The 22,320-nt window shown below is 38.7% G+C and overlaps 1 protein-coding gene across 1 annotated transcript in view; it reads left to right on the forward strand.

The window, feature by feature from the left end:
* The first annotated feature begins 2,021 nt into the window (after nucleotides 1-2,021).
* RBM27 (RNA binding motif protein 27) overlaps nucleotides 2,022-22,320 on the forward strand; it is a 67,261-nt gene continuing 46,962 nt past the window's right edge. The window contains exons 1-3 of the mRNA XM_065873291.1: nucleotides 2,022-2,080; nucleotides 13,827-13,945; nucleotides 16,362-16,486. Of these exons, the coding sequence (XP_065729363.1) occupies nucleotides 2,022-2,080; nucleotides 13,827-13,945; nucleotides 16,362-16,486 (303 nt within the window). The remainder of the gene's footprint in view (nucleotides 2,081-13,826; nucleotides 13,946-16,361; nucleotides 16,487-22,320) is intronic.

Consider the following 22,320-nt stretch of genomic DNA (forward strand, 5'->3'; position numbering starts at 1 on the left):
ATTCTTGCAGAGGAGTGATTTACTGTGATAAAGGCAATTCCTATTCCATATCAATCATGCTATCAAGTTCTTGCCTAGCCCTAGGCCTAATCAAATCACTTTTACATTTCTCTTTTTAAAATTTCTGTCATTTGGGGGTAACACTTCATCTCTGTAGTGGAAAGAAGTAAAGGGAAAATGTGGATAAGCATAAAGCAAGAAGGGGAGGTGAAAGGGAAGAAGAGGCAACAGTTGAATGTGGGAACGCTCTGGGCTTGCTGTTGGAGGATGTGGATGTTACTTCTGCTCCATTGACAGATGTGCAATTCTGCGTAAATCACTCAGTCTCTCTGGGCTTTTTTTCTCATACGCAAAGTTGGGGAGGAGGTGTCAGTGAAGGAGTTTCACTAGACGATTTTTAAGTGCACTTCGCTTTTATCACTGTATGGTAAGGGGTCCACAAACTGCGGCCTGCAAGCCAAACCATATTGGCATCTGTTTCTGGACACCTACAAGGTAACAATAACTTTTACACTTTTAAATAGTTGAAAAAAAAATCAAGGGAACGATATATTGTGAAAATTCTCTAAAATTGAAATTTTCGTATGAGTTTTATTGGAACACTGCCATAATCGTTTGTTTACATATTACCTATGGCCTATTTCATGCCAAGAGGGCAGAGTTGAGTAGTTGCCAGAGACCTCATGGCCCACAAAACCAAAAATATTTGCTGTCTAGCCCTTTACAGAAAAAATTTGCCTACACCTGCTCCATATATATATAGCATGCCTGCTTATTTTGGGTTGACCCGTCTCTTTTACATGAGGTGTGTGCTCATCAGGTATTTTTCATAGTGTTATAATGCATTATCCCATATACTGTTCAGCTTTCTAAGAGGAGGGACTCTGTTTTGCTCACCATTGGAATCCTAGCGCCTTACACAGTGCTGGTATATAGCAGGTGCTCAGTATTTGTTGTTAAGTAAACATTCTAACACCAGTGCCAAGCCAGTCATTTCAAAACTCCAAATGGGATTTTTCATCTAGTACAGACTAAACTGTCTATTTCAGTGATTTCAATTTTTTAAAAATTATTTTTAAAAACTTTTTTTCTGACGAAAATCCTCCCTGCACTAAACTCCCACCGAATTTTAGATAGGCAATGAAGAGAGAATTTTTGTAAAAATTTGAATCCTTTTTCTTCCTAAATAAAAAATATATTTAAAATACTGGTAAAATTTAAATGGCCTCAGCGTTTTACAACCGTTGCGCCACGTTTTAAAAATGACGATTATTGGAGTCCAAGGCATGGTTGCCATAGCATTTTGCATAATTTAAGCACAGCAGCAAAAGATACCGGTATGTGTGCCGAGCAAAATGAGTGTACGAGGAAAAAAAGTAAAATTTTTCGTTCTGTACGATATGTCGAACGTGAACGTATTTCACGTTGTGTTGCAGATTTACTACAGCTGAGTCATTTCGGGACACGAGTGTGTGCTTCCAGGAAAAAACGAGAGGAAGGAGCCAGTCTGAGGGTCTCGCCGGATTCCCCCACGCACTTCCAGCAGCAGACAGCGGTATTCCGCGGCGGTCGGCGGCGTGGTCAAAAAAAAAAAAAAAAAAAAGGCGCCGCGGCCCCTTTAAGAGCCACAGCACCTTCTCCAAGATACCATCTTGCACCAGGAGTTCACTTAAGCTCTCTACCTACCTTGCTAAATCCCTCCTCCTTCACTGGGTACGACAGGCGGGCGGGGCGAACGAGCCTTTTCATTGGCTTTGCGCGCACGGCCCCTCTGTCTCCTATTGGTTCCCGCGCCCGCCACTCGACGCTGTCTCCCGCCCTTTCGTGCCGTCGTGCTACGTTGAGTGAGGGCTCTTGGGTTAGTTCCTGTTAGGCCCCGGCCGGGGGAGTAGGTTGAAGTCTCCTAAGATGCCCGGTGGGCTGGGGCACTGAGAGCTGTGAAGAAGGCGTCAGGAGGCGGCGAGGGGCGACCCGCGGCAGGCCCGAACAGGAGCGGCGGCGGAGCCCGCCTTCCCTGCACCATGCTCATAGAGGATGTGGATGCCCTCAAGTCCTGGCTGGCCAAGTTATTGGAGCCGATGTGAGTGAGGCAGGCTGGGCCGGGGCTGGCGAACGTGGGCGTTGGGGGCCCGTGGGGGTGTGGGGGGAGGGGAAACGGCGTGGGGGAGGGCGGAGCGGAGGGGCCGCGGTCGGGAGGTCCCGGCGACGTCTTCTCTGTAGTACTATCACCATTGTGAGGGTGGGGGGGAGGGAGAGCAAGGGGCGTAGAGGCGGTGTGGCTGGGGGGGCCGGGGGGGGGGAGGAGTGCGGGGAGGACTGCGAGGGTTTTTTAAATGTAAATATTGGGGTGCTCAAAGGGGCTGAAGGAAGTGAGGGAATTTAAAACATTGCTCTTTGAGAACTGAGGGAGAAAGCGGGGCTGTCGAGGGATTTTAAAATTTGAATATCGGGATCTTGAAGGGAGTATCAGGATATCAAGGGCTTTACAAATAATATTATTACGGGACTAAAAGATCTAGAAGCAGAGTATCGAGGACCTTTTGAAAACATGAGGGGAGAAAGGGAGAGTAGGGACATTGAGAGATGTATAGCAAGTTCTGAGTTCTAAAGGTTCAAGAGTATTGAATTAAAATAGGGTGGTTGAAAGGGATTTGTGGGCATCGAAATGTTTTAGGAATTATTGGGAACCTGATAAGCCTATTGAGGGATGTCATTATTGAGGAGTTGATAGTGCCAGGAGAGCTGATGATTTTTAAATACCATTAGGGGTTGGGAAAATTGAGATTTTTGTAAGTTTGATTGGGGGTTGAAAGGACTACCCTGGTATCTAATATTATTGGAGGACGAGCTGGGAGGGGTATACCGGCAGCTTCTAGGGATTTTTGGTTACAGGTATCAGAGTGATAAAAGGAGGGGTAGTAGGAAGAATGAGTTTTGTAAGTCCTGAGAGGGCAACTGAAGATATTGGGGTGTAGGATTATCGGTGCGGGGCTTGTTTTTTAAAAAATATTTTGGGTAGTGTTGTGGAAATATTGCTGGGACCCTTGAAAGAAATAGCGGCAGTATCAACTTTTGGTTGGTTTTGTAATCATTTTCAAGGGGCAAGGTTGTGAAGTTCTTATTTGGGACACTGGGGCACAGGTAGTCTCTGAAGCATATCTCCATGAGCAAAGACGAAAAGCTGGAGGGAGGGTTGGAGAGAGGTGCTATCTCACTGTCTCGGGAAGGAAGGCATGGGAAGGGATCATTTGCTGCCCCCTTGTCACTTCTTCTTACTTATCCTCCTAGTGGAGGGGAGGGCTTTCTGGCTGAAAGAAAAGGGGTACATGAAGAGAAGGGTAGGCTTTGATTCATTAGATCAGATCACTTTAGTGGAAAATTTGAGTTTTTGCAGAGGCAGAAAGAAGGGGTAGTTGGGGAGGTGTGGAGGTATGGTGAAGTTGGGGCTGTTGGGAGACAGCTACTTCCCTGTTGGTATATTTCCTTGTCCTCCTGAGAAACCCTGTTAACTAACTTGTTGTTTTGCCGTTTTGGTTTCTTGGGTTGGGATGGTAACACTTAGGAAGACTCATCTGTAGTCCAGTGTGTCAGCCTTGTGAAGGAAGTAGAATGGGAAAGGGAGACAGCATTAGGAGCATTTTGATGTCTGAAATGATATTTATTTGCTTTCTGAGGACGACGAGTGTGTGAGTAGAGCACAGATACGAATAAATGTACACTAAGAGCCTCTGAGTTTTACATTAGTGATGGTCTGATTAAAGTGAAAGGGACTTCTGGACACCCTTGAAAGTTTTATAGAAGAATATGGGCCTCTTGAGTGTTCATCATACTTTCCCTACACACAGTAACAAGCTTGGAGCACAAAGATGGAAATGAAGGTGGGAAATCATGAAGTAGATTTAGTGAAATTGACCATATATGGAAGAGGCTAGAAATAGAGAAAGGTCTATTGGAATATTCTTTACCTTTGTGTTTTTAGTATTTTGGTAGAGATCCTTTTGAAAGTATTAAATGTGTACTTTATGTTTTGGGTAGAAGGTGACAAGTTTTAACATTATAGTTAATTGCTATCTTTTTTTTAAAGTTCCCTGAAATGTTTTGGTCTGGGTAATGTTTTTTGGTTTCTTTCTTAATATCAGAATTTAGTTTGGGTGGGAACTTAAACCTCCTAAGGGTGTTTTCACTAGGGTTTTTTTTGACTATTTACACTGATTTTTTCATAGATATTCTGTAATTTTCATGGGTAAAAATTATCTTTCGAAATGATTATTTCTGTTTAGTTTCCCCATTTGTTTGGAGTTATATGTTCAACTTAAAGCTCACATCATGCATCTTTTCTTTTAATAAAAATTTTGTTACTTTTTTAGGGTTAAAGATCTAAAGTCACTGCTTAGACTTTAATAATACAAATGATTTTCCTAGAACTACAAAATTAAAATACTTATTTTTAACTCATAAGTAATGATTTTGGATGAAGGTGTTAATAAGAAATAGTAAATGCAAATGCCGAGGTCACGTATATTTTCATTCTTAGTATGTTGTCATGGAAGATTATTTTTCGTTTAGACATCCTAAAATGTAATAAATGATATGCTAAAGTGGGTTGTATTTGTAAATTTACTTTTTGCATATTCCAGATTCAAGAAAATTTTCATAGGAGATTGGCATGTTGCTACAACATAGCATTTCAGAGCAGTTGTTAGGCTTTCATATAATGTAGTTGCAGTGGATATGTTGGAATCATACTGTAGCTGTGTACATCATTTCCTATTGCACTTTCTTATTTAGCTTAATTTGAAGTTAACTCAATTTAGGGAGTTCCCTGGCGGTCCAGTGGTTAGGATTCTGAGCTTTTGCTGTCATGGGCCCGGCTTCAATCCCTGATCTGGGAACTAAGATCCTGCAAGCCACACGGGTGGCCAAAAAAGAAAAAAAAAGTTAACTAAATTTATAAAAGTTTTTGATTTTTAGGGATTTTTAAGCATGGTCCACCTCGTCATAGTGAAACGAAGGCACGTAACAGGATATTACTAAGCCAGTCCAGTTTGTATGTGATTATTCCCTGTAGACAAATAAGAAATCTCATGCTGTTAGAGCTTATCTGTTTCGTTCCACTCCTTTTGTAGGTGTGGGACATATCTATTACTTTACTAGAGGAAAATCAGAAGGAGGAAGGCTAGAAGAAATGACTCCTTAACTGGCTAGGAGAAACCCAGTACCATTTTTGTTGGCAGTGTAGTAAAGGGGAGAGAAACCATCTTAGTCAAGGAGTTTGTCTCTTCCTCCCACTGCATGAACAGACTGAACTCACAGATCTTCTTTGGGGTCCTCATCTTTCTTCACTTTAAAAACCTCCTAGGTATCCTAGTTACAGAGACTGTGTAGGGATTATGCTTAAGTAGGACATGTTGGGTTTCTTTATATTAGAAATAATTGCTCATTTTAAGTATTTGGACTCCTTAAAGGTAAGGGTCTAAGTAAACCTCGGGGATAAATCAATCACTAGAGAAATTTCTACAAGTTTAGGAAATGTTCAGGCAAGCAGTTTTCAACAACAAACATGCGTTTCTACCTAAAATGCTGTCTTTAATGAGGAATGTTTTAAGTTATTTATATTACATATGTTAAATACGTACAAATACATCTAATTTACTGCTGCTTGTTAGGCTTATTGTAAAAATTTGTCTTGTGATGGTCATTTTGTAATGTATAGAAATATTGAATCACTATGTTGTACACCAGGAACTAGCATAAGTGTTGTAGGTCAATTTTACTTCAAAAACAAACAGACAAACTCATACAAAAAGAGATCAGATTTGTGGTTACCAGAGGTGGGGGGTGGCAGGAGGGGAATTGAAGATAGTCAAAAGGCACAAACTTCCAGGTATAAGATGTATAAGTACTAGGGAAGTGAAGCATGACTAATATAATTAATACTACTGCGTTACATATGAAAGTTGAGAGTAAATCCTGACTTCTCATCACAAGGAAAAAATGTGTATTTTTTCTTTTATTTTGTGTCTATATGAGATGATGGATGTTCACTAAATTTATTGTGGTAATCATTTCATGTATGTAAATCAAATCATTAATGCTGTACACTTCAGATGTATATAGTTCTGTATGTCAATTATATCTCAATAAAACTGGGGGAAAAAAAGCTATAACAAAAAATTGTCCTGATAATATGTTTTAAAAAGAGTGATGGGGTTTGCAATATTTTTGGACAGTTGTATCCATCTATTTATCTATCATCTATCTATTTTAGTAGAGCATCATTATGTGGCTTAGGGCATTTAGCTTCTAGTTCTATATGTGATTCACTGTTTGACTTTGGAGAGATTGTCTAACCTTCCTGTATTAAACAGAGTTAATATGAGTATTATGATGCAGGCTATAAAAAGTGCTTTGTGTACCTCAGAATCATTAAATATAAATGAAATTTTATGGTTTTTGAAATGTGAAAATATGTTGAACTCTTTGCAAAAATATTTCACTTACTAATGTTAAGTGCTGCTGCCTCTTACAAAGTAATCAGTCTAGTGCATGACAGGGTTAGATTCTCCTTACAGGCCCTATAGGTAGGGACAAGAATTGCTAGTGAAAGGACTTGGTGTGCAGTTTCTGTGAGTTCAGGTCTTTGTAAAAAAAATGCACCAGGAGATTGACTGTTTCATTTCTGAGTATGATGGAAAAGGCAGCAATAAGGTTCATTTAGGTCATTTTATGACTCCGTGGTCAGCGGGTGTATACTTGGGTTGAACTCTAAAGTTTACATGCTGCTTATAGGTTTGCAGTCCTTACCAAGTTAACTCTGACTAGTAATCTTTGCAGTTGCTCAGATGGGAAGAAAAATCACCATGTAGCAGCTGTTAGATCACATCTCCTGATAAATAAACTACAAGGGTAAAATGAGTATTTTGTAAATATGTTCTTAAGATCAAAAAGTAGTGATAATTTTCTGAAATATATGTAGTGGCTTTATAGAATTGGTGTGCCTCTAAAGTCCTGTGGGACTTGTTTAAGGAGGCCGTTCACTATTTCACAGAAAGAGACTTATTTTGACCGGAAGACTTCTTGGCAAGTTATAGTATACTAAGTTAGGAAGGTATTTGTTCTTGTCCTTTGGTCCGCCTCCTAAATATTTCTGACTTCATTCTCCCTGGCCCAATTGTTGTAGGCTAGAAGCCATATATTGCTTTTATAGCCTTATGTTTCCTACCACTGTCTTGCCTCATCCTCTCACAGTGTTGTTACTTCATTATTAATCTCTTTTTTTAAAGCATTTGATATTTTGTACTATAATTATTTGTTTTCATTTCCATCTCTTAGCCTTGTGACTGCAGGGCAAGGTCTGTCTTGCTCAAAGTAATTCCATTACCCAGCAAGATGCTTGGCATTTTGTTAAGACTCAGTAAATGTTTAAATGAATCAATGTCCTCATATGTATATTTAGGTTGGTCACAATTAGAAAAGTAAGATTATGTTTTAGTAGTCTAATTTTCTGGGTGTGCTTAGCTGAGGGCTACTGCACTAGGAGCCATAGTCCAAGTATCACAATGAGATACAACTGAGAGTCATATTTTCCCCTCCAGATAAATCTAGGGATATTTTCTTTTACATCATATTCATTTATGAAAGCCAGTAATTAATGAAGGGGAGTATGAAAGCTTTCATTTGAAAAGAAGTAGAAGTACCAATATTTGTGTTTCTTAATATGAGTTAACAGGTTCTTAGAAATTAATAGTTATTTATTCACTTATACTCTGATAAAATCAACTCAGATTTTACTTATTTTTCCAGTACTTTCTTATCAAAGGAATATTCTGAACATAGATCTCAGTGTCAGACTTCCTGTTTTTTTACTTTTTTATAAGTAGAAATAAAAGCATTGCATTACAGAAAATGTAGAAGAGACAGAAGAGGATAAAATTATTTGTATATATTTATTTCTAGTTTCTCTTCTATGTATGAACTTTCATGTAGCTGTAATTAGACTCAAATGTAAAATTTTTTTTTTTTTTTTTTTTTTTTTTTTTTCAGTACGCGGGCCTCTCACTGTTGTGGCCTCTCCCGTTGCGGAGCACAGGCTCCGGACGCGCGGGCTCAGCGGCCATGGCTCACGGGCCCAGCCGCTCCGCGGCACACGGGATCCCTCCAGACCGGGGCACGAACCCGCGTCCTCTGCATCGACAGGCGGACTCTCAACCACGGCGCCACCAGGGAAGCCCTAAAATTTTTTTATTTTTGGCTGCATCAGGTCTTTGCTGTGGCACGTGGGCTCTTCGTTGTGGCACGTGGGCTTGTCTCTGGTTGTGGTGCACGGGCTCCAGGGCACATGGGCTCTCTAGTTGAGGTGCACGAGCTCAGTAGTTGTGGTGCGCGGGCTTAGTTGGTCTGCGGCATGTGGGATCTTAGTTCCCTGACCAGGGATTGAACTCGCATCCCCTGCATTGGGAGGCGGATTCTTTACCACTGGACCACCAGGGAAGTCCCTCAAATGTAAAATTTTTTATCTTGATTTCTCCAGTTGACGTTAGCATTTTAATATTTGTGTATTGTTTCTATAACCACTTTGGATGCCTAATGTTTCATAAACATTCAACAATAAGAGTGGTTACTTTGACTTTACTTTTTCTGTTAAAAATAATGCTGTTTTTATATAATACATGTATATGTATTTAGTGTCTCTTAGGTACCCATAATATTTTCTACGTTTGGCTTTATTTCCTGAGGTTTGTTTACCATAAGTACAACTACTAGTCAAAAGAGTATGGGCATTTTTTTTTAATTAATTAATTTATTTCTTTATTTTTGGCTGGTTGGGTCTTCGTTGCTGCGCGTGGGCTTTCTCTGGTTGCAGCGAGCGGGCGCTTCTCTTGTTGCGGAGCACAGGCTCTAGGTGTGCAGGCTTCAGTAGTTGTGGCACGCGGGCTTAGTTACTCCGCGGCATGTGGCATCTTCCCAAACCAGAGCTCGAACCCATGTTCCCTGCATTGGCAGGTGGGTTCTTAACCACTGCACCACCAGGGAAGTCCTAAGTATGAACATTTTTAATGGCTTTTGATACACGTTAGGATCAGGAGGTTTTTTTCCTGTGGCCCAGTAGCGTAGTCATTAGTTGTCTCACCTCTGAAACAAAAATCACACTGAGAGGGGCTTCCCTGGTGGCGCAGTGGTTAAGAGTCTGCCTGCCGATGCAGGGGACACGGGTTCGTGCCCCGGTTTGGGAAGATCCCACATGCCGCGGAGCGGCTGGGCCCGTGAGCCATGGCCGCTGAGCCTGTGCGTCCAGAGCCTGTGCTCCCCAGCGGGAGAGGCCACAACAGTGAGAGGCCCGCGTACCGCAAAAAAAAAAAAAAAAAAAAAAAATCACACTGAGGTAGAATGTAAAACAGCACACATTCAGAAACATGTAGTAGATTTTTCTGAAAATGGATGAGGTTTAGGTAGTCTTGGCTTTTTCCTAAAGTAGTTAGTGGTGTTTCTTGGCTTGGGGCTTAAGGTAAGGGAGAACCTTTACTCTTTGTCCTTGGGATTGGGTATATGTCTAAATCTGTAAAGCTGAGGTGCTAGCTCAGTAGATGTGTCAGTACCTGCAATGGAGATTTCATTTAGAAGGAAAAAGACAAATTTGAGCTTTTTACAGATAAGACATTTTTAGGACAATATTTCTGTTCACTTCCCCTAATAAAAATTAATTCTAGTCAATTTTTATTTTTTAAATTAAAAGATAGATAATTGAAACGTTCTTAGGACATTATTATGCAAGATGTGAATTTTAAGGAATCCTCATTTGTAACTTCCATTAAACTTAGGAAATTTCTTTTGTTGGTTCTTTATTTTAACTGAAAGGTGATTATTGGTTGAGACTTAGAACACATTAATTTGTTGTGCAGATAAACATTAGAAAAATGTATATGCTGTGATAGATTTTACTTGCATGGAATTGCAGCTGAGTTTTAGTTCCACAGGTAAGCTGTCTGCCTGCTCTTGAATGGATCACATGATTTGTCTTTACATATTTACAGATTTAGGTATCTATAAAATGAATAATGATTGATTATGCTGTTAGGGTCTTTTAAAGACTATAGTAGAATAGTAATTTTAGGTGGATATTATTACCTTTTCTAATCTCTTTGTTATAATGGAAGCCCCTTTTTGTCTAGAAATGTGTGTATTTAACATAGCCATGGCTCCAGAATTTTAAAATGTCTTTCTTTCCAAAACGTACTTGTCCCTGTAGTTAAACAGAAATGAATTTCCATAAGTTTTGGTTACAAATGAAGACCTAAAAGGTTTTAAATACTCTTCTTGGGTACTGCTTTTTGTGTAAGAGAAGTAGGAAGTGGCCCTGCATTTGATCCTATCAAGGATCTTAACCATGCTCAGATTTTTGTGACACACTTCTGGAAGTCTTGTTGGGCTACTATTAGTATTGGTACCATAGCTGCTACTGTATTGTAATTGTCAGTTTTTAAAGGTTATATGGTAAGTGGTGATGAAAGAATAAATAAGAGCAATCATAAAGGTATAGAAAATTACAGCAAAAAACTCCCTAATGTATTTAAGTTTCAACATGACTCATTATTTCAGACTGGCAATTTCCTTCACAGTGCATTTATGGATACATATTAGGAGCTGTTAAATTTAAATGGTCCCATTCCTTTGTCTGTAAACATGCTTTTGTATTTGGTGCAGAATTCTAACTATCAGTTATTAACAGTCAGTTGTTCACTCACATTAAACAAATATTTAGAATCTGTGATCACTCTTTTTTCTTGGTGTCTAGTCTTTTTCTACTCTTTTTTTTACCTTCTTGTAACTATTCATCTTGAGGTTTTTTGGCTACGCGCAGGCCTTCTTTAGTTGTGGTGCACGGGCTTCCTTCCCACTGTGGTGGCTTCTCTTGGTGCAGAGCATGGGCTCTAGGGCACGCGGGCTCTAGAGCGCAGGCTTAGTAGTTGTGGTGCACGGGCTCATTTGCTCCGCGGCATGTGGGATCCTCCCGGACCAGGGCTTGCATCCGTGTCCCCTTCATTGGCAGGCGGACTCTTAATGACTGCGCCACCAGGGAAGTCCCCCATCTTGAGTTTTAACACTGTCACATCAAGAAGTATTTCATCAGAAGCAACCTAACTCTGCATTTGTTTTTCAGAGTCTGAATACTAAATATATGTATAGGATATCTGGGTTTGTTTAACTCACCTCATTTATCCAGTAATCTGAGTTTTGCCTGTTTCTCACTAGATACTTCACATCCTTACCCAGTGTTAATACCTGTTAGGTCATGAGACTCCTTGAAGGTCCCTATAACATGGGAAAATAACATTGCTTCTTTTCTTCCATTCTTACTTATTTAAAAAAATCCTTTCTCTCTGTGTTTAGAATATCTTCCTTATCTAGGATCTGAACTTTCTAAGTAAAGGTAGAGATGTAATTTCTTTTTCCTCTCCTCCATTTGAATGTTGATTAGAACTATACTGATCAAAGGTCTTACTGTTCTCAGGAGTGAAATGAAGTCTGTCTACACATCTCTATTTTAAGGTGTTTATGGAGGTGCCAAGGTTGGCATGGCATGGGCAACATTTTTTTTTTTTTGTGGTACACGGGCCTCTCACCGTTGTGGCCTCTCCCGTTGCGGAGCACAGGCTCCGGACACGCAGGCTCAGTGGCCATGGCTCACTGGCCTAGCTGCTCCGCAGCATGTGGGATCTTCCCGGACCGGGGCACGAACCCGCGTCCCCTTCATCGGCAGGTGGACTCTCAACCACTGCGCCACCAGGGAAGCCCGGGTAACATTTTTTGAAGGTGGAAATGCTATATATCTATTTTAGAATTTAGCAGTTGGATTTCCTAAGGTAATCTGTTCATAATTCTCCAAAATGTAATAGTTTTTACTTAAAAATTCCAGCTTTTTTTTTTTTTTTTAAATTTTTATTTATTTATTTTATTTATTTTTGACTGTGTTGGGTCTTCGTTTCTGTGTGAGGGCTTTCTCTAGTTGCGGCAAGTGGGGGCCACTCCTCATCGCGGTACGTGGGCCTCTCACTATCGCGGCCTCTCTTGTTGCGGAGCACAGGCTCCAGACACGCAGGCTCAGTAATTGTGGCTCATGGGGCCAGCTGCTCCGCGGCATGTGGGATCTTCCCAGACCAGGGCTCGAACCCATGTCCCCTGCATTGGCAGGCAGATTCTCAACCACTGCACCACCAGGGAAGCCCCCAGCTTTCTTTTAATTAACATGTAGCTCATCATCTGTGTACTTATACTCCTAGTGCACTTTGACCTTTGCCCATCTTTTTTTTTTTTTTATAGTTTTGAGTTTTGTAAAATTGACAAAATTGCAATTTGCTCTCTTAGAATTTGGTACATAAATGTGCATGGATATTTAAAGAACCAACCTTGCCTGAAACAGTGTTAATATTGACAATGAAAAAGTCTGCTATTTTATTGGAATTATTAATTTTAAAAGTATACATTACACTAGAAAGGAGGTAAGGGTGCTGGTGCTTGTTTTTTATTTAGTAATCTCATAAAGTTATTGGAAATGTGATTGATACCTTGAACTGAAACTTTTTAACTTTCTGATTGATGGTAGAGGCCCAAGGATTATAGAATAAGATTAGTTAGATTTGAATAGTGTATTATAGGGATATGATCACTTTGCTTGCATAATGATTTTATTTACTGTCATTCTGAATTTTTTCATTTTACCTTCACAACAGTGCTGTGAAGCCACAAAGGATATGTTACTTAAATGTACATTTATGGGGGAAATAGAATATAAATATATAAGTGTGTGTATAATTTTTTTTTTTTTTTTTTGCGGTTCGCGGGCCCCTCACTGTTGTGGCCTCTCCCATTGCGGAGCGCAGGCTCAGCGGCCATGGCTCACGGGCCCAGCCGCTTCGCGGCATGTGGGGTCTTCCCGGACCGGGGCACGAACCCGTGTCCCCTGCATCGGCAGGCGGACTCTCAACCACTGCGCCACCAGGGAAGCCCTAAATTTTTTTTATAAAATGGAAACTTTCTATTTCATGTAATATATATAAAATGTTAAGTCTGGCAGATTGCTACTCAAGGATCATGTGCTGCCCTGGCATAGGAGATAATTTTGAATGTCAAAGTCAGGTTACTACTACTGACTAGAAAAAAAAGAAAAAGTGATGTAGACAAAGGTTATCTCTGCTGCCCTTTCACCACTTCTCTTGTCCTTTCTGTTCTCCCAGATCTTTTCTTTCTTGCTTATAGCTGCTGAAGTGTTTGCCAATAAAATTTAAGGTGACATCCTTCTTGTGTTCTCACTTTTTATCTTAAAAGATCCTTAAGATACTCACTGAGAAGATTAGTAGTGGAAATTGATTGCCACTTTTAGATGTTGGTGCTTGGGGTTATAGGGAATGGGGAAAGCTGTCGCATCACACTTTCCCTGCTTCTTCCTCGTTGATCATGTGGAACCAATAGTTCCTGAGGATACTGATAGTGCTTCTACAGGCTGGGAGTCAAGGTGCAACTTAAGGGTCCGTTGCCACTCTTTCCCTATTACCACTGAGAGCACATAAATGTAGATTTGGTCCAAAATTCTAAGTATGATTAGAACATTGAAAATAGGAGGCAAATTATTTTATAAGAATAAGCAGAAAAAGAAAAACTTATTTGTACTATATATATGCTCTTTGTTAAAATAGTCGCCTTTGTTTGCAGTCACTTTTTAAAATAAAGTTTTTGGCTTGAAGCTTTCTAAAATAGTGGTGACTTCGTTAATGACATCAGTGTTTGAAAAAAAATGTTTAAAAATTGTTGTTTTCTCTTTGTTTAACTAGATGTGATGCTGACCCATCAGCCTTAGCCAACTATGTTGTAGCACTGGTCAAGAAGGACAAACCTGAGAAAGAATTGAAAGCCTTTTGTGCCGATCAACTTGACGTATTTTTACAAAAAGGTAATTATTATAGGCCTTCAACCAAGTATTTAAGTAAAGATTTTAAATTTAAAACTTCCTGATAAAATCTTGAAGATAAAGCTTGAAAGGAAGGAAATTGGTCAGGGTCCTTTAAATACTTGAATATACCTATTCATGCTTAATTATTTATTGTGTATTTTGGCAAAATTTTTTTTCCCTTTCCTTCTCTGCTTCTCCTATATTGAGGCAGTGGTAACTCAAGTGCTTTTTAGGTGAAGTAATGTGGAAATGTGATTGATACCTTGAACTGAAAGGCATTTTCAGTTCAAGCTGCATACTATACTGATCAAAGGTCTTACTGTTCTCAGGACTGAAATGAAGTCTATCTACACATCTCTATTTTAAGGTGTTTATGGAGGTGCCAAGGTTGGCATGGCATGGGCCATGCCACAAGCTGCAGGGTAGAGCCTGGTTGATGGTTGAGGGGTAGCAATTTAAGGATAATGAAGTTGCTTATTCTTACTGTTTATTAGGACAATGAAGGTATCTGTTTTTCTTCTTCTTGGCCGGGGCTTCTTGATATCCAAGAAGAAATGGGCATGATCCTCTTCTCTTTGTGTCTTTAACTTCATCAACTTATCAAAGTCTTGTCCATAGTCTGCGGAGCTCACTAGGGGCCTGCCTGCTGCTTCTCTGACCTCATCTCCTACCATTCCCCCTCACTTTTTCTATTCTGGCCACATTGACCACCTTGCTGTTTTTTCAGCATGGCAGACATGTTCCCAGCTCAGGGCTTTTGAACACTGTTTACCCTTGCTTGAAACATGGTTTCTTATGGTTTCTGGTCTCTTCTCAAATGTCATCTTCTTGAGTGGTTTTGCCTGAGCATCCTGTATACAATATAGTATACCCCATACCCCTAATCACTCTCTCTTCTTCCCAGCCTTGCTTTATTTATTTATTTTTTCATGGTACTTGTTACTCCTTGTCATGTTATATGTTTATTTGCCTGTTTATCTATGTGTATCTCTTTCCCCACCTCCCCTTTGTCTTTCCATTTGTTGAGATTGGTGACTCAGAACCTACAGGCTTGGCATGTAGAAGATACTCAGTAAATACTGTTGAATGGACAAACAGGAATGTGGATAATTCATACTTACTAGTTCATCTAGCTGTTGGTGATGAGATGATACCCTTTAACTCAAATATTTACTGAGAAAGAAAAGATAGTAAATATGGCTTCTCAATCTAAAATACAGGATTACATATTTTGGGGGGCATTTTTAAGGCTTTTTATACATAATAAATCTAATGCAGGATTCTTCCAGTACCGATGAGTATTTTCTTTTCTAAATGTATTAATTTATATTACTTAGTTTTAATTAAAGATAGTAATGATATATGTCTTTTAAATTACAAAAGTAGTACGTGTTTTAAAAAGTGCTTTAGAAATACAGAAGCATATGAAGAAGGTCTTCTGATCATGAAGGCTTTTGAATGGTCTGATTAATTTGTCTTAAAGTTATGTGTAACAAGAGCTCACAATTTTATATCATGGAAAATGCTTACTGCACAAATTAATAGCATAAAAAAGTTTATGAAAAGATGCTTTTCTGAAGAAAAATTAATTTGACATTTTAGAAATAGCTATTTATGTAAAATGTGTAATAGTTGCAGTGTAAGCAGTCTGTGTTGTACTTCTGATATGCTCTTTAGCTGTTCCTGAGGGGTAGGACCAATGAAAGTGATTTAACTTTGGTTTGAATAACATAAATATTTTGACATTTAATTTGTAATAAATTCATCTGTTTCTCCCCATTCGATTAGTCTGAAGAGTTATAAAATAGAGCATCCCTTAAGTAAAACACAAAATGATATTTTCATATCATTTCTCATATCAAAGTTTATTTTTCAACTGAGTTAAAAATATTTTTAATTAAATTTTTGAGTAGGCAGTACATTTAATCTAACAATATAATGGTATGCCGTGAAAAGTCTCTCTCACCTCATCTGCTCCCTTCCCACCTCCAGTGCACAACCTGTCATTTTTATGTCCTTTCAGGGTTTTTTTTTTAATGCAAATATAAATAGATAAAATATTTAATCTTATATCTTTGAGAGTTGATATTATCAGTACGCATTCTTTTTATAGCCATTCTGTGTTCTGTTCAGTTGTCATATAATTTATTAAATAGTCTCTTATTCATGGACATCTGGGTCGTATCCAATCTTTTACGTACTCAAACAAGCAATCTTGCATATAAATCATTCTGTACATGTGCAAGTATGTTCAAAGGGTTTTAAAACCCAGAAGAGGGGTTCTCCCCCATAAGGGTTAGGCTCATTTTTAGTTCCACCAGCAGCGTATGAGATGTCCCACTTTCCTCAGCTTTGCCAATAGTGTTGTCAAACTTTTGGTGTTTGTTTGTGTAACACATATTATTTCTTCTCCTAGAGACTTCAGGTTTTGTGGATAAACTATTTGAAAGTCTCTATACTAAGAACTACCTTCCACCTTTGGAACCAGTTAAGCCTGAGCCAAAACCACCAGTCCAAGAAAAAGAAGAAGTTAAAGAAGAGGTAATGCAGAGTTTTCTCTTGCCTGTGGGCGCTTCTTAGATCTTATTACCAGTATCATTCTTAGCTGGTAGTTGGCCTCTTTAGAGCTCTCTTGATGGAAGTTTCTGGGTTTTGGGCATGGTGCAGATTCTTTATCAGGGCTTCTTAGTTCCTTGGACTTGAGGAGTTGGAAGAATTTCAGATAGCTTGTTTAGTGTTACAAGAAATATTTTAGTAATATTGAGGAGTTCAGGGAAATCTTTTCCAGTGACTTTTAGAAAAAGAAAACTTGGTTAAAAATAGGCTTGACTACCTCAATGAGAAGCACCGCAACGAAGAGTAGCCCCCGCTCACTGCAAGTAGAGAGGGCCTGCGCAGCGACAAAGACCCAACGCAGCCAAAAAAAAAAATTAAATTAAAAAAAAAAAAAAATAGGCTTGACTGAAAGTAAAGTATTAATGAAACCTCAAGAGAAATCATTACATCATTTTCATGTGAAGAGAAACCATTTCTTCTTTTTTAACCATATAGTTTTTTTAGTTAATGGAATTATAAACATCACTTTCAACATAGGAAAGAAAAGGAAAATAAATGTTTTTACAGTGTTGAAGTATAAAAACATGATTTAGATGGTAGTCTAATTGTTTGAACCAAGGAGGAAATTTTACAGAGTTCATTTGTAATTCTTTTTATATATAGATGTCATAGTATTTAGTATTACATGATGAGAATATGGGCTCCAAAATTAGGCTGTGTGAATTAAAATAGTAGCTTTAAAATAAGTTATTCTTTGTTTCATTTTCACATCAGCAAAATGATGATCATAGTAGTACTTATCACATTGAGGATTAAATGAGATTTATACACCATCCCCCACCCCACACCCTAGTCCAGTGCCTGGCACATAAATGTTGGTTATTATATAGAAGTATTTCCCAACTTTTGTTTTTGTTATAATTATTTAATAAACTTTTTATTTGGAAATAATTTTAAACAGAAAAATTAAAAGAATACTACCCAAAACACCTGTTTTTCATCTATTGAAGATTTGCCCTGTTTGCTCTCTTTATATATCCTCACCCAGAACTATTTTTTTTTGAATCATTTTGGGGTAAGTCAGATACATCATGACCCTTGATCCCCAAATACTCTGTGTATTTCATAAGAATAAGGATATTCTCTTAGATGGCTTTAGTACCGTTATCAGTTTCAGTAAGTTTATCACCTATAAAACACTTTTAAAAAAATATTTATTTATTTATTTGGCTGCACTGGGTCTTAATTGCGGCATGCAGGATCTTCATTGTGGCTTGCGGGATCTTTTTGTTGCGGCATGCGAACTCTTAGTTGTGGCATCCAGGATCTAGTTCCCTGACCAGGGACTGAACCCAGGCCCCCTGCATTGGGACCATGGAGTCTTAGCTACTGGACCACCAGGGAAGTCCCCTAACATCAATAAAACACTTTAATCTACTGTCGTCTTCTACTGTTTTCCAGTTTTGTCAATCGACCCAACAGTGTCCCTTTTTTATAGCATGTTTTTTTTTCTCTCCAGTACAGGATTCATTCTGAAGATCACATGTTGCATTTAGTTGTCATTTCTGATATATTTTTATTCTCATTTTTTTTTTTTTTATGGCTACACCATGCAACACGCGGGATCTTAGTTTCCCTGACCAGGGATCGGACCCGTGCCCCCTGCAGTGGAAGCGCAGAGGCTTATCCACTGGACCACCAGGGAAGTCTCTTTGATACAGTTTTAAATGCTAGCTTGATTGAACTGATCCAACATTAAAAGAAAACAAAATGTAGCTATACTTAATTAAGATCACTTGGGCTTCCCTGGTGGTGCAGTGGTTGAGAGTCCGCCTGCCGATGCAGGGGACGCAGGTTCGTGCCCCGGTCCGGGAAGATCCCACATGCTGCGGAGCGGCTGGGCCCGTGAGCCATGGCCGCTGATCCTGCGCGTCCGGAGCCTGTGCTCTGCAGTGGGAGAGGCCACAACAGCGAGAGGCCCTCATACCGCAAAAAAATTAAAAAAAAAAAAAGATCACTTGAGATTACTGTCACTTTTGTTTTTGGCTCATGCTCTCTAGTTGTCTCGTAAAGTCTTTTTAAAATAGAAGGGGCATGCAGCTAGAGATTATCATACTAATTGAAGTAAGTCAGAGAGAGAGACAAGTACCGTATGATATCACTTATATGTGGAATCTAAAATATGGCACAAATGAACCTATCTATGAAACAGCAACAGCATCATGGACATGAGAACAGACTGGTGGTTGCAAAGGGGGAGGGGGCTGGGGGGGTGGATTGGGAGGTTGGGGGTAGCATATGTAAGCTTGTATATATAGAATGGATAAACAACAAGGCCCTACCGTATAGCACAGGGAATTATACTCAATATCCTATTATAAACCATAATGGAAAAGAATATTAAAAAAAGAATATATATATATATGTATAACTGAGTCACTTTGCTATACAGCACTAATTAACACAACATTATAAATCAACTATACATCAATTAAAAAAAAAAAGAAGGGGCCCCAGTATGTTTCTTCAAGTAATGGAAATAGGAAGAAACTTTACTTCCATACTTGATAGTGTATAATTTTTGGTTTAAGGTATAGGTTAGGGAATTCCTGGCTCCCCAGTGGTTAGGACTCCGCGCTTTCACTGCCGAGGGTGTGTGTTCAATCCCTGGTCAGGGAACTTAAAAAAAGGTATATGTTAAATCTTTTTATAATAAGTTAAAATTTTTGCAGCGTATGTCCTTTTTTACAGTCATTGAAGGTCAGTGGATTGGAAGTGTCTGTTTGAAAGACAGCTCATTTGGATATGAGGAAAATTGCATTATTTTGAGTTTTGAAAGAACAGTTTAAAAACAAATTGTTGCACTATTTCATTTTGTATCTTTGTAGTAAATTCTAATTTTGAAAATTATGAAAAATGGATTTCAGCTTCTGTATATGTATAACTACCCCAAATGATGCTGTCTGGCATTTCCCCCATTTTCTAAGCTTTTATACGTAACTTAATTGTCATTACTAACAAATAATAGCTTGTAGAATAGTGTGTAAATATAATAGTTTATAGTAATTGTTAGATAACATTGAAGGAAGGGGATTTGAGGTAGCACTGTCTTTGGCTAATTATCTCTTTTTCTGGTCTGTGCTCAGTTGATGCAGTTGCTCTGAGCACGGGAGCAAATCTGAGGACTAGCTGTTTTAACTTTCTCCCTTGGTCCCCAGCTACACGGTACCATCAGTTTTACAGTAAAACTATTGGTCACACAGGGAACCGGGTGAGAGAAGTTGGATCATTGGCACAACTCATCCTGGGGCTGGAAAAACACTTGGTATATATGTGCCATAATTTATGAAGCACAGTGTGTTCTATCTGCATTTGGAAAATTACTTCTGAATTTGCTGTGGTTATAATTAGCTGTCATCAAACCCTTTACCCTGTCTGTCTGAGTTCATGAACATACACAAGAATAATCATGAAAATAGTGGATCTTTGATATTATAATTCCTTATTCACACTATATCACAATCATCTGAAACGTTAGAAGGCAGTTTTTCTTAGACCCACTGCATGGATTTATGACTGGAAATATGAGAGCCTCTGGCACAGTTTTTCCCCTGTTTGGTTTTTCTGAAAGTACCTTTATTTCACTTAATTAAAAAACAACAACCCTGTTTTAGAGACTTTTCGGTACACATCAAAAGGAGAATAATTTAATGAATTCCCAGTATTCATCACCCCAGCAGCTCATCAATCCAGGGCCAATCCTGCCTCATCCACATACCTGTTTAGTATACTTTTATATCTAAAATGGTCCAGTGGAATGGAGGCTTTCAGACTTGTATAGCCCTGATAGACGAAGATAATAAATAATTAAAAAGTCTTAAATATGTGTGTAATGATCAGACTTCTAAAAGAAGATGTGAGCTAGAAGAATTTAAGTCAGGTGGACAACATAGAAGAAAAACTTTTAAAATTAGCATGTCTGGTCATAATCTGATTCCATAAAGAAATTTACTTTTCATATTCTTAGACTACTAGGCTCAAAGTAGGTAAGAGGTTTTGGAGTATGAAGTCTTTACATATACTTCATATTAGTTCAAGAAAAATTGACAGTTTAGTGCCGTGTAGCTCATTTCAGAGTAAAAGTTTTAAATAATTATGGAAAAACATATCCTTACCGCAGGAAGTTCTGGAAATTTTATTTAAAATAGAAAAGAATACAGATTATTTTTGTTTAACTTATATAAAAAGTTTTTATTATGAAAATGCTTGAAAGAAGGCAGAATGTAATGAGTCCCCATGAAGCCCTCATTTCCTCTTCAATAATTATAGATCCATGGGCAGTCTTTTTCTGTACCTTCAACTACTTTCGATCCTCTTAAATTATTTTTAAACAAATTCCTGACATCATATTATTTCATCTGTAAATACTTAGCAGGTATCTCTAAAAGGTTATATTTTTAAAGCCCTCAAGTGTTCTTTCTTTTTTTAAAAAAAATTTATTTATTTTTGGCTGGTTTGGGTCTTTGTTGCTGCTCACGGGCTTTCTCTAGTTGTGTCGAGCGGGGGCTACTCTTCGTAGCAGTGTGCGGGCTTCTCATTGTGGTGGCTTCTCTTGTTGCGGAGCATGGGCTCTAGGCATGCAAGCTTCAGTAGTTGTGGCACGCAGGCTCAGTAGTTGTGGCATGTGGGCTTAGTAGTTGTGGCTCTTGGGCTCTAGAGTGCAGGCACAGTAGTTGTGGTGCACGAGCCCTTAGTTGCTCCACGGCATGTGGGATCTTCCTGGACCAGGGCTCGAACCCATGTCCCCTACATTGGCAGGCGGATTCTTAACGACTGCTCCACCAGGGAAGCCCAAGTATTCTTATCATGTATAAAAATAACTGTAACTTCTTAATGTCATCAGATACTTAGTGTTTAAATTTCTATTTGTTCATAAATGTCCATTTTTTCCCCATTTGTTTGAATCAAGATCTAAATCAAGTTCGTTGAACTGCCTTTTTTTTTTTTTTAATTCCCTCTTTCTCATTCTCTCTCACTTCCCTCTCCCCAGGGTTACTACTACTCTTATTTCTAATACCATGTACTCCTGTTTTTTTCATTTTATGTTACAAGAATCACATAGACTTTTTTTTTATCTGTACAAATCAAGCATTTTATTTAGTTATATAGCAAGGGAGCACTCCTTTATTCTCCACTTAAATACCATGCTTGAGATTTAAAATCATGTTTGGTAGTGTACTGCAGGATGCTAAATCAGACTTCACCCATATTGCTTTGGATTTCTTGATATCTTTTTATGTTTTCCATCACCCATTAGAACGATTAGTTTAGCTTCTGTAACCTAAACTTGACACTTCCTGGATGTAGAAGTCATACAGTCCTTTGTCTAGCTTCCTTGTTAGCTCATTATTTTATGAGATTCATCCATATTGTGCATGCCCTTTGACTTTTTTTAAACAGCTTATTGAGGTGTAATTCACCAACTTTACAAGTCACCTATTTAAAATGTACAAATGTGATGATTTTTATTGTAGTCAGAGTTGTGCAGCCGTCTCCACAATCCATTTTAGAACATTTTCATCCTCCAAAAAAGAAACCCCATACTCACTGTCATCACCTTCCAAGTGCTTCCCTCCCTAGCCCCCACCCCAGGCAACCTCTAATCTATTTTCAGTCTCTATGGATTTGCTTATTTTGGACATTTCATATAAATGGAATTATACAGTATGTAGTCTTTTGTAACTGGCTTCTTCCACTTAGCATAATGCTTTCAAGGTTCCTCCAGGTTGTAGCACGTATCAGTACTTCTCTTTTTTTTC

The sequence above is a fragment of the Phocoena phocoena genome, chromosome 3 (genome assembly GCF_963924675.1).
Source record: "Phocoena phocoena chromosome 3, mPhoPho1.1, whole genome shotgun sequence".
Taxonomy (NCBI): Eukaryota; Metazoa; Chordata; class Mammalia; order Artiodactyla; family Phocoenidae; genus Phocoena; species Phocoena phocoena.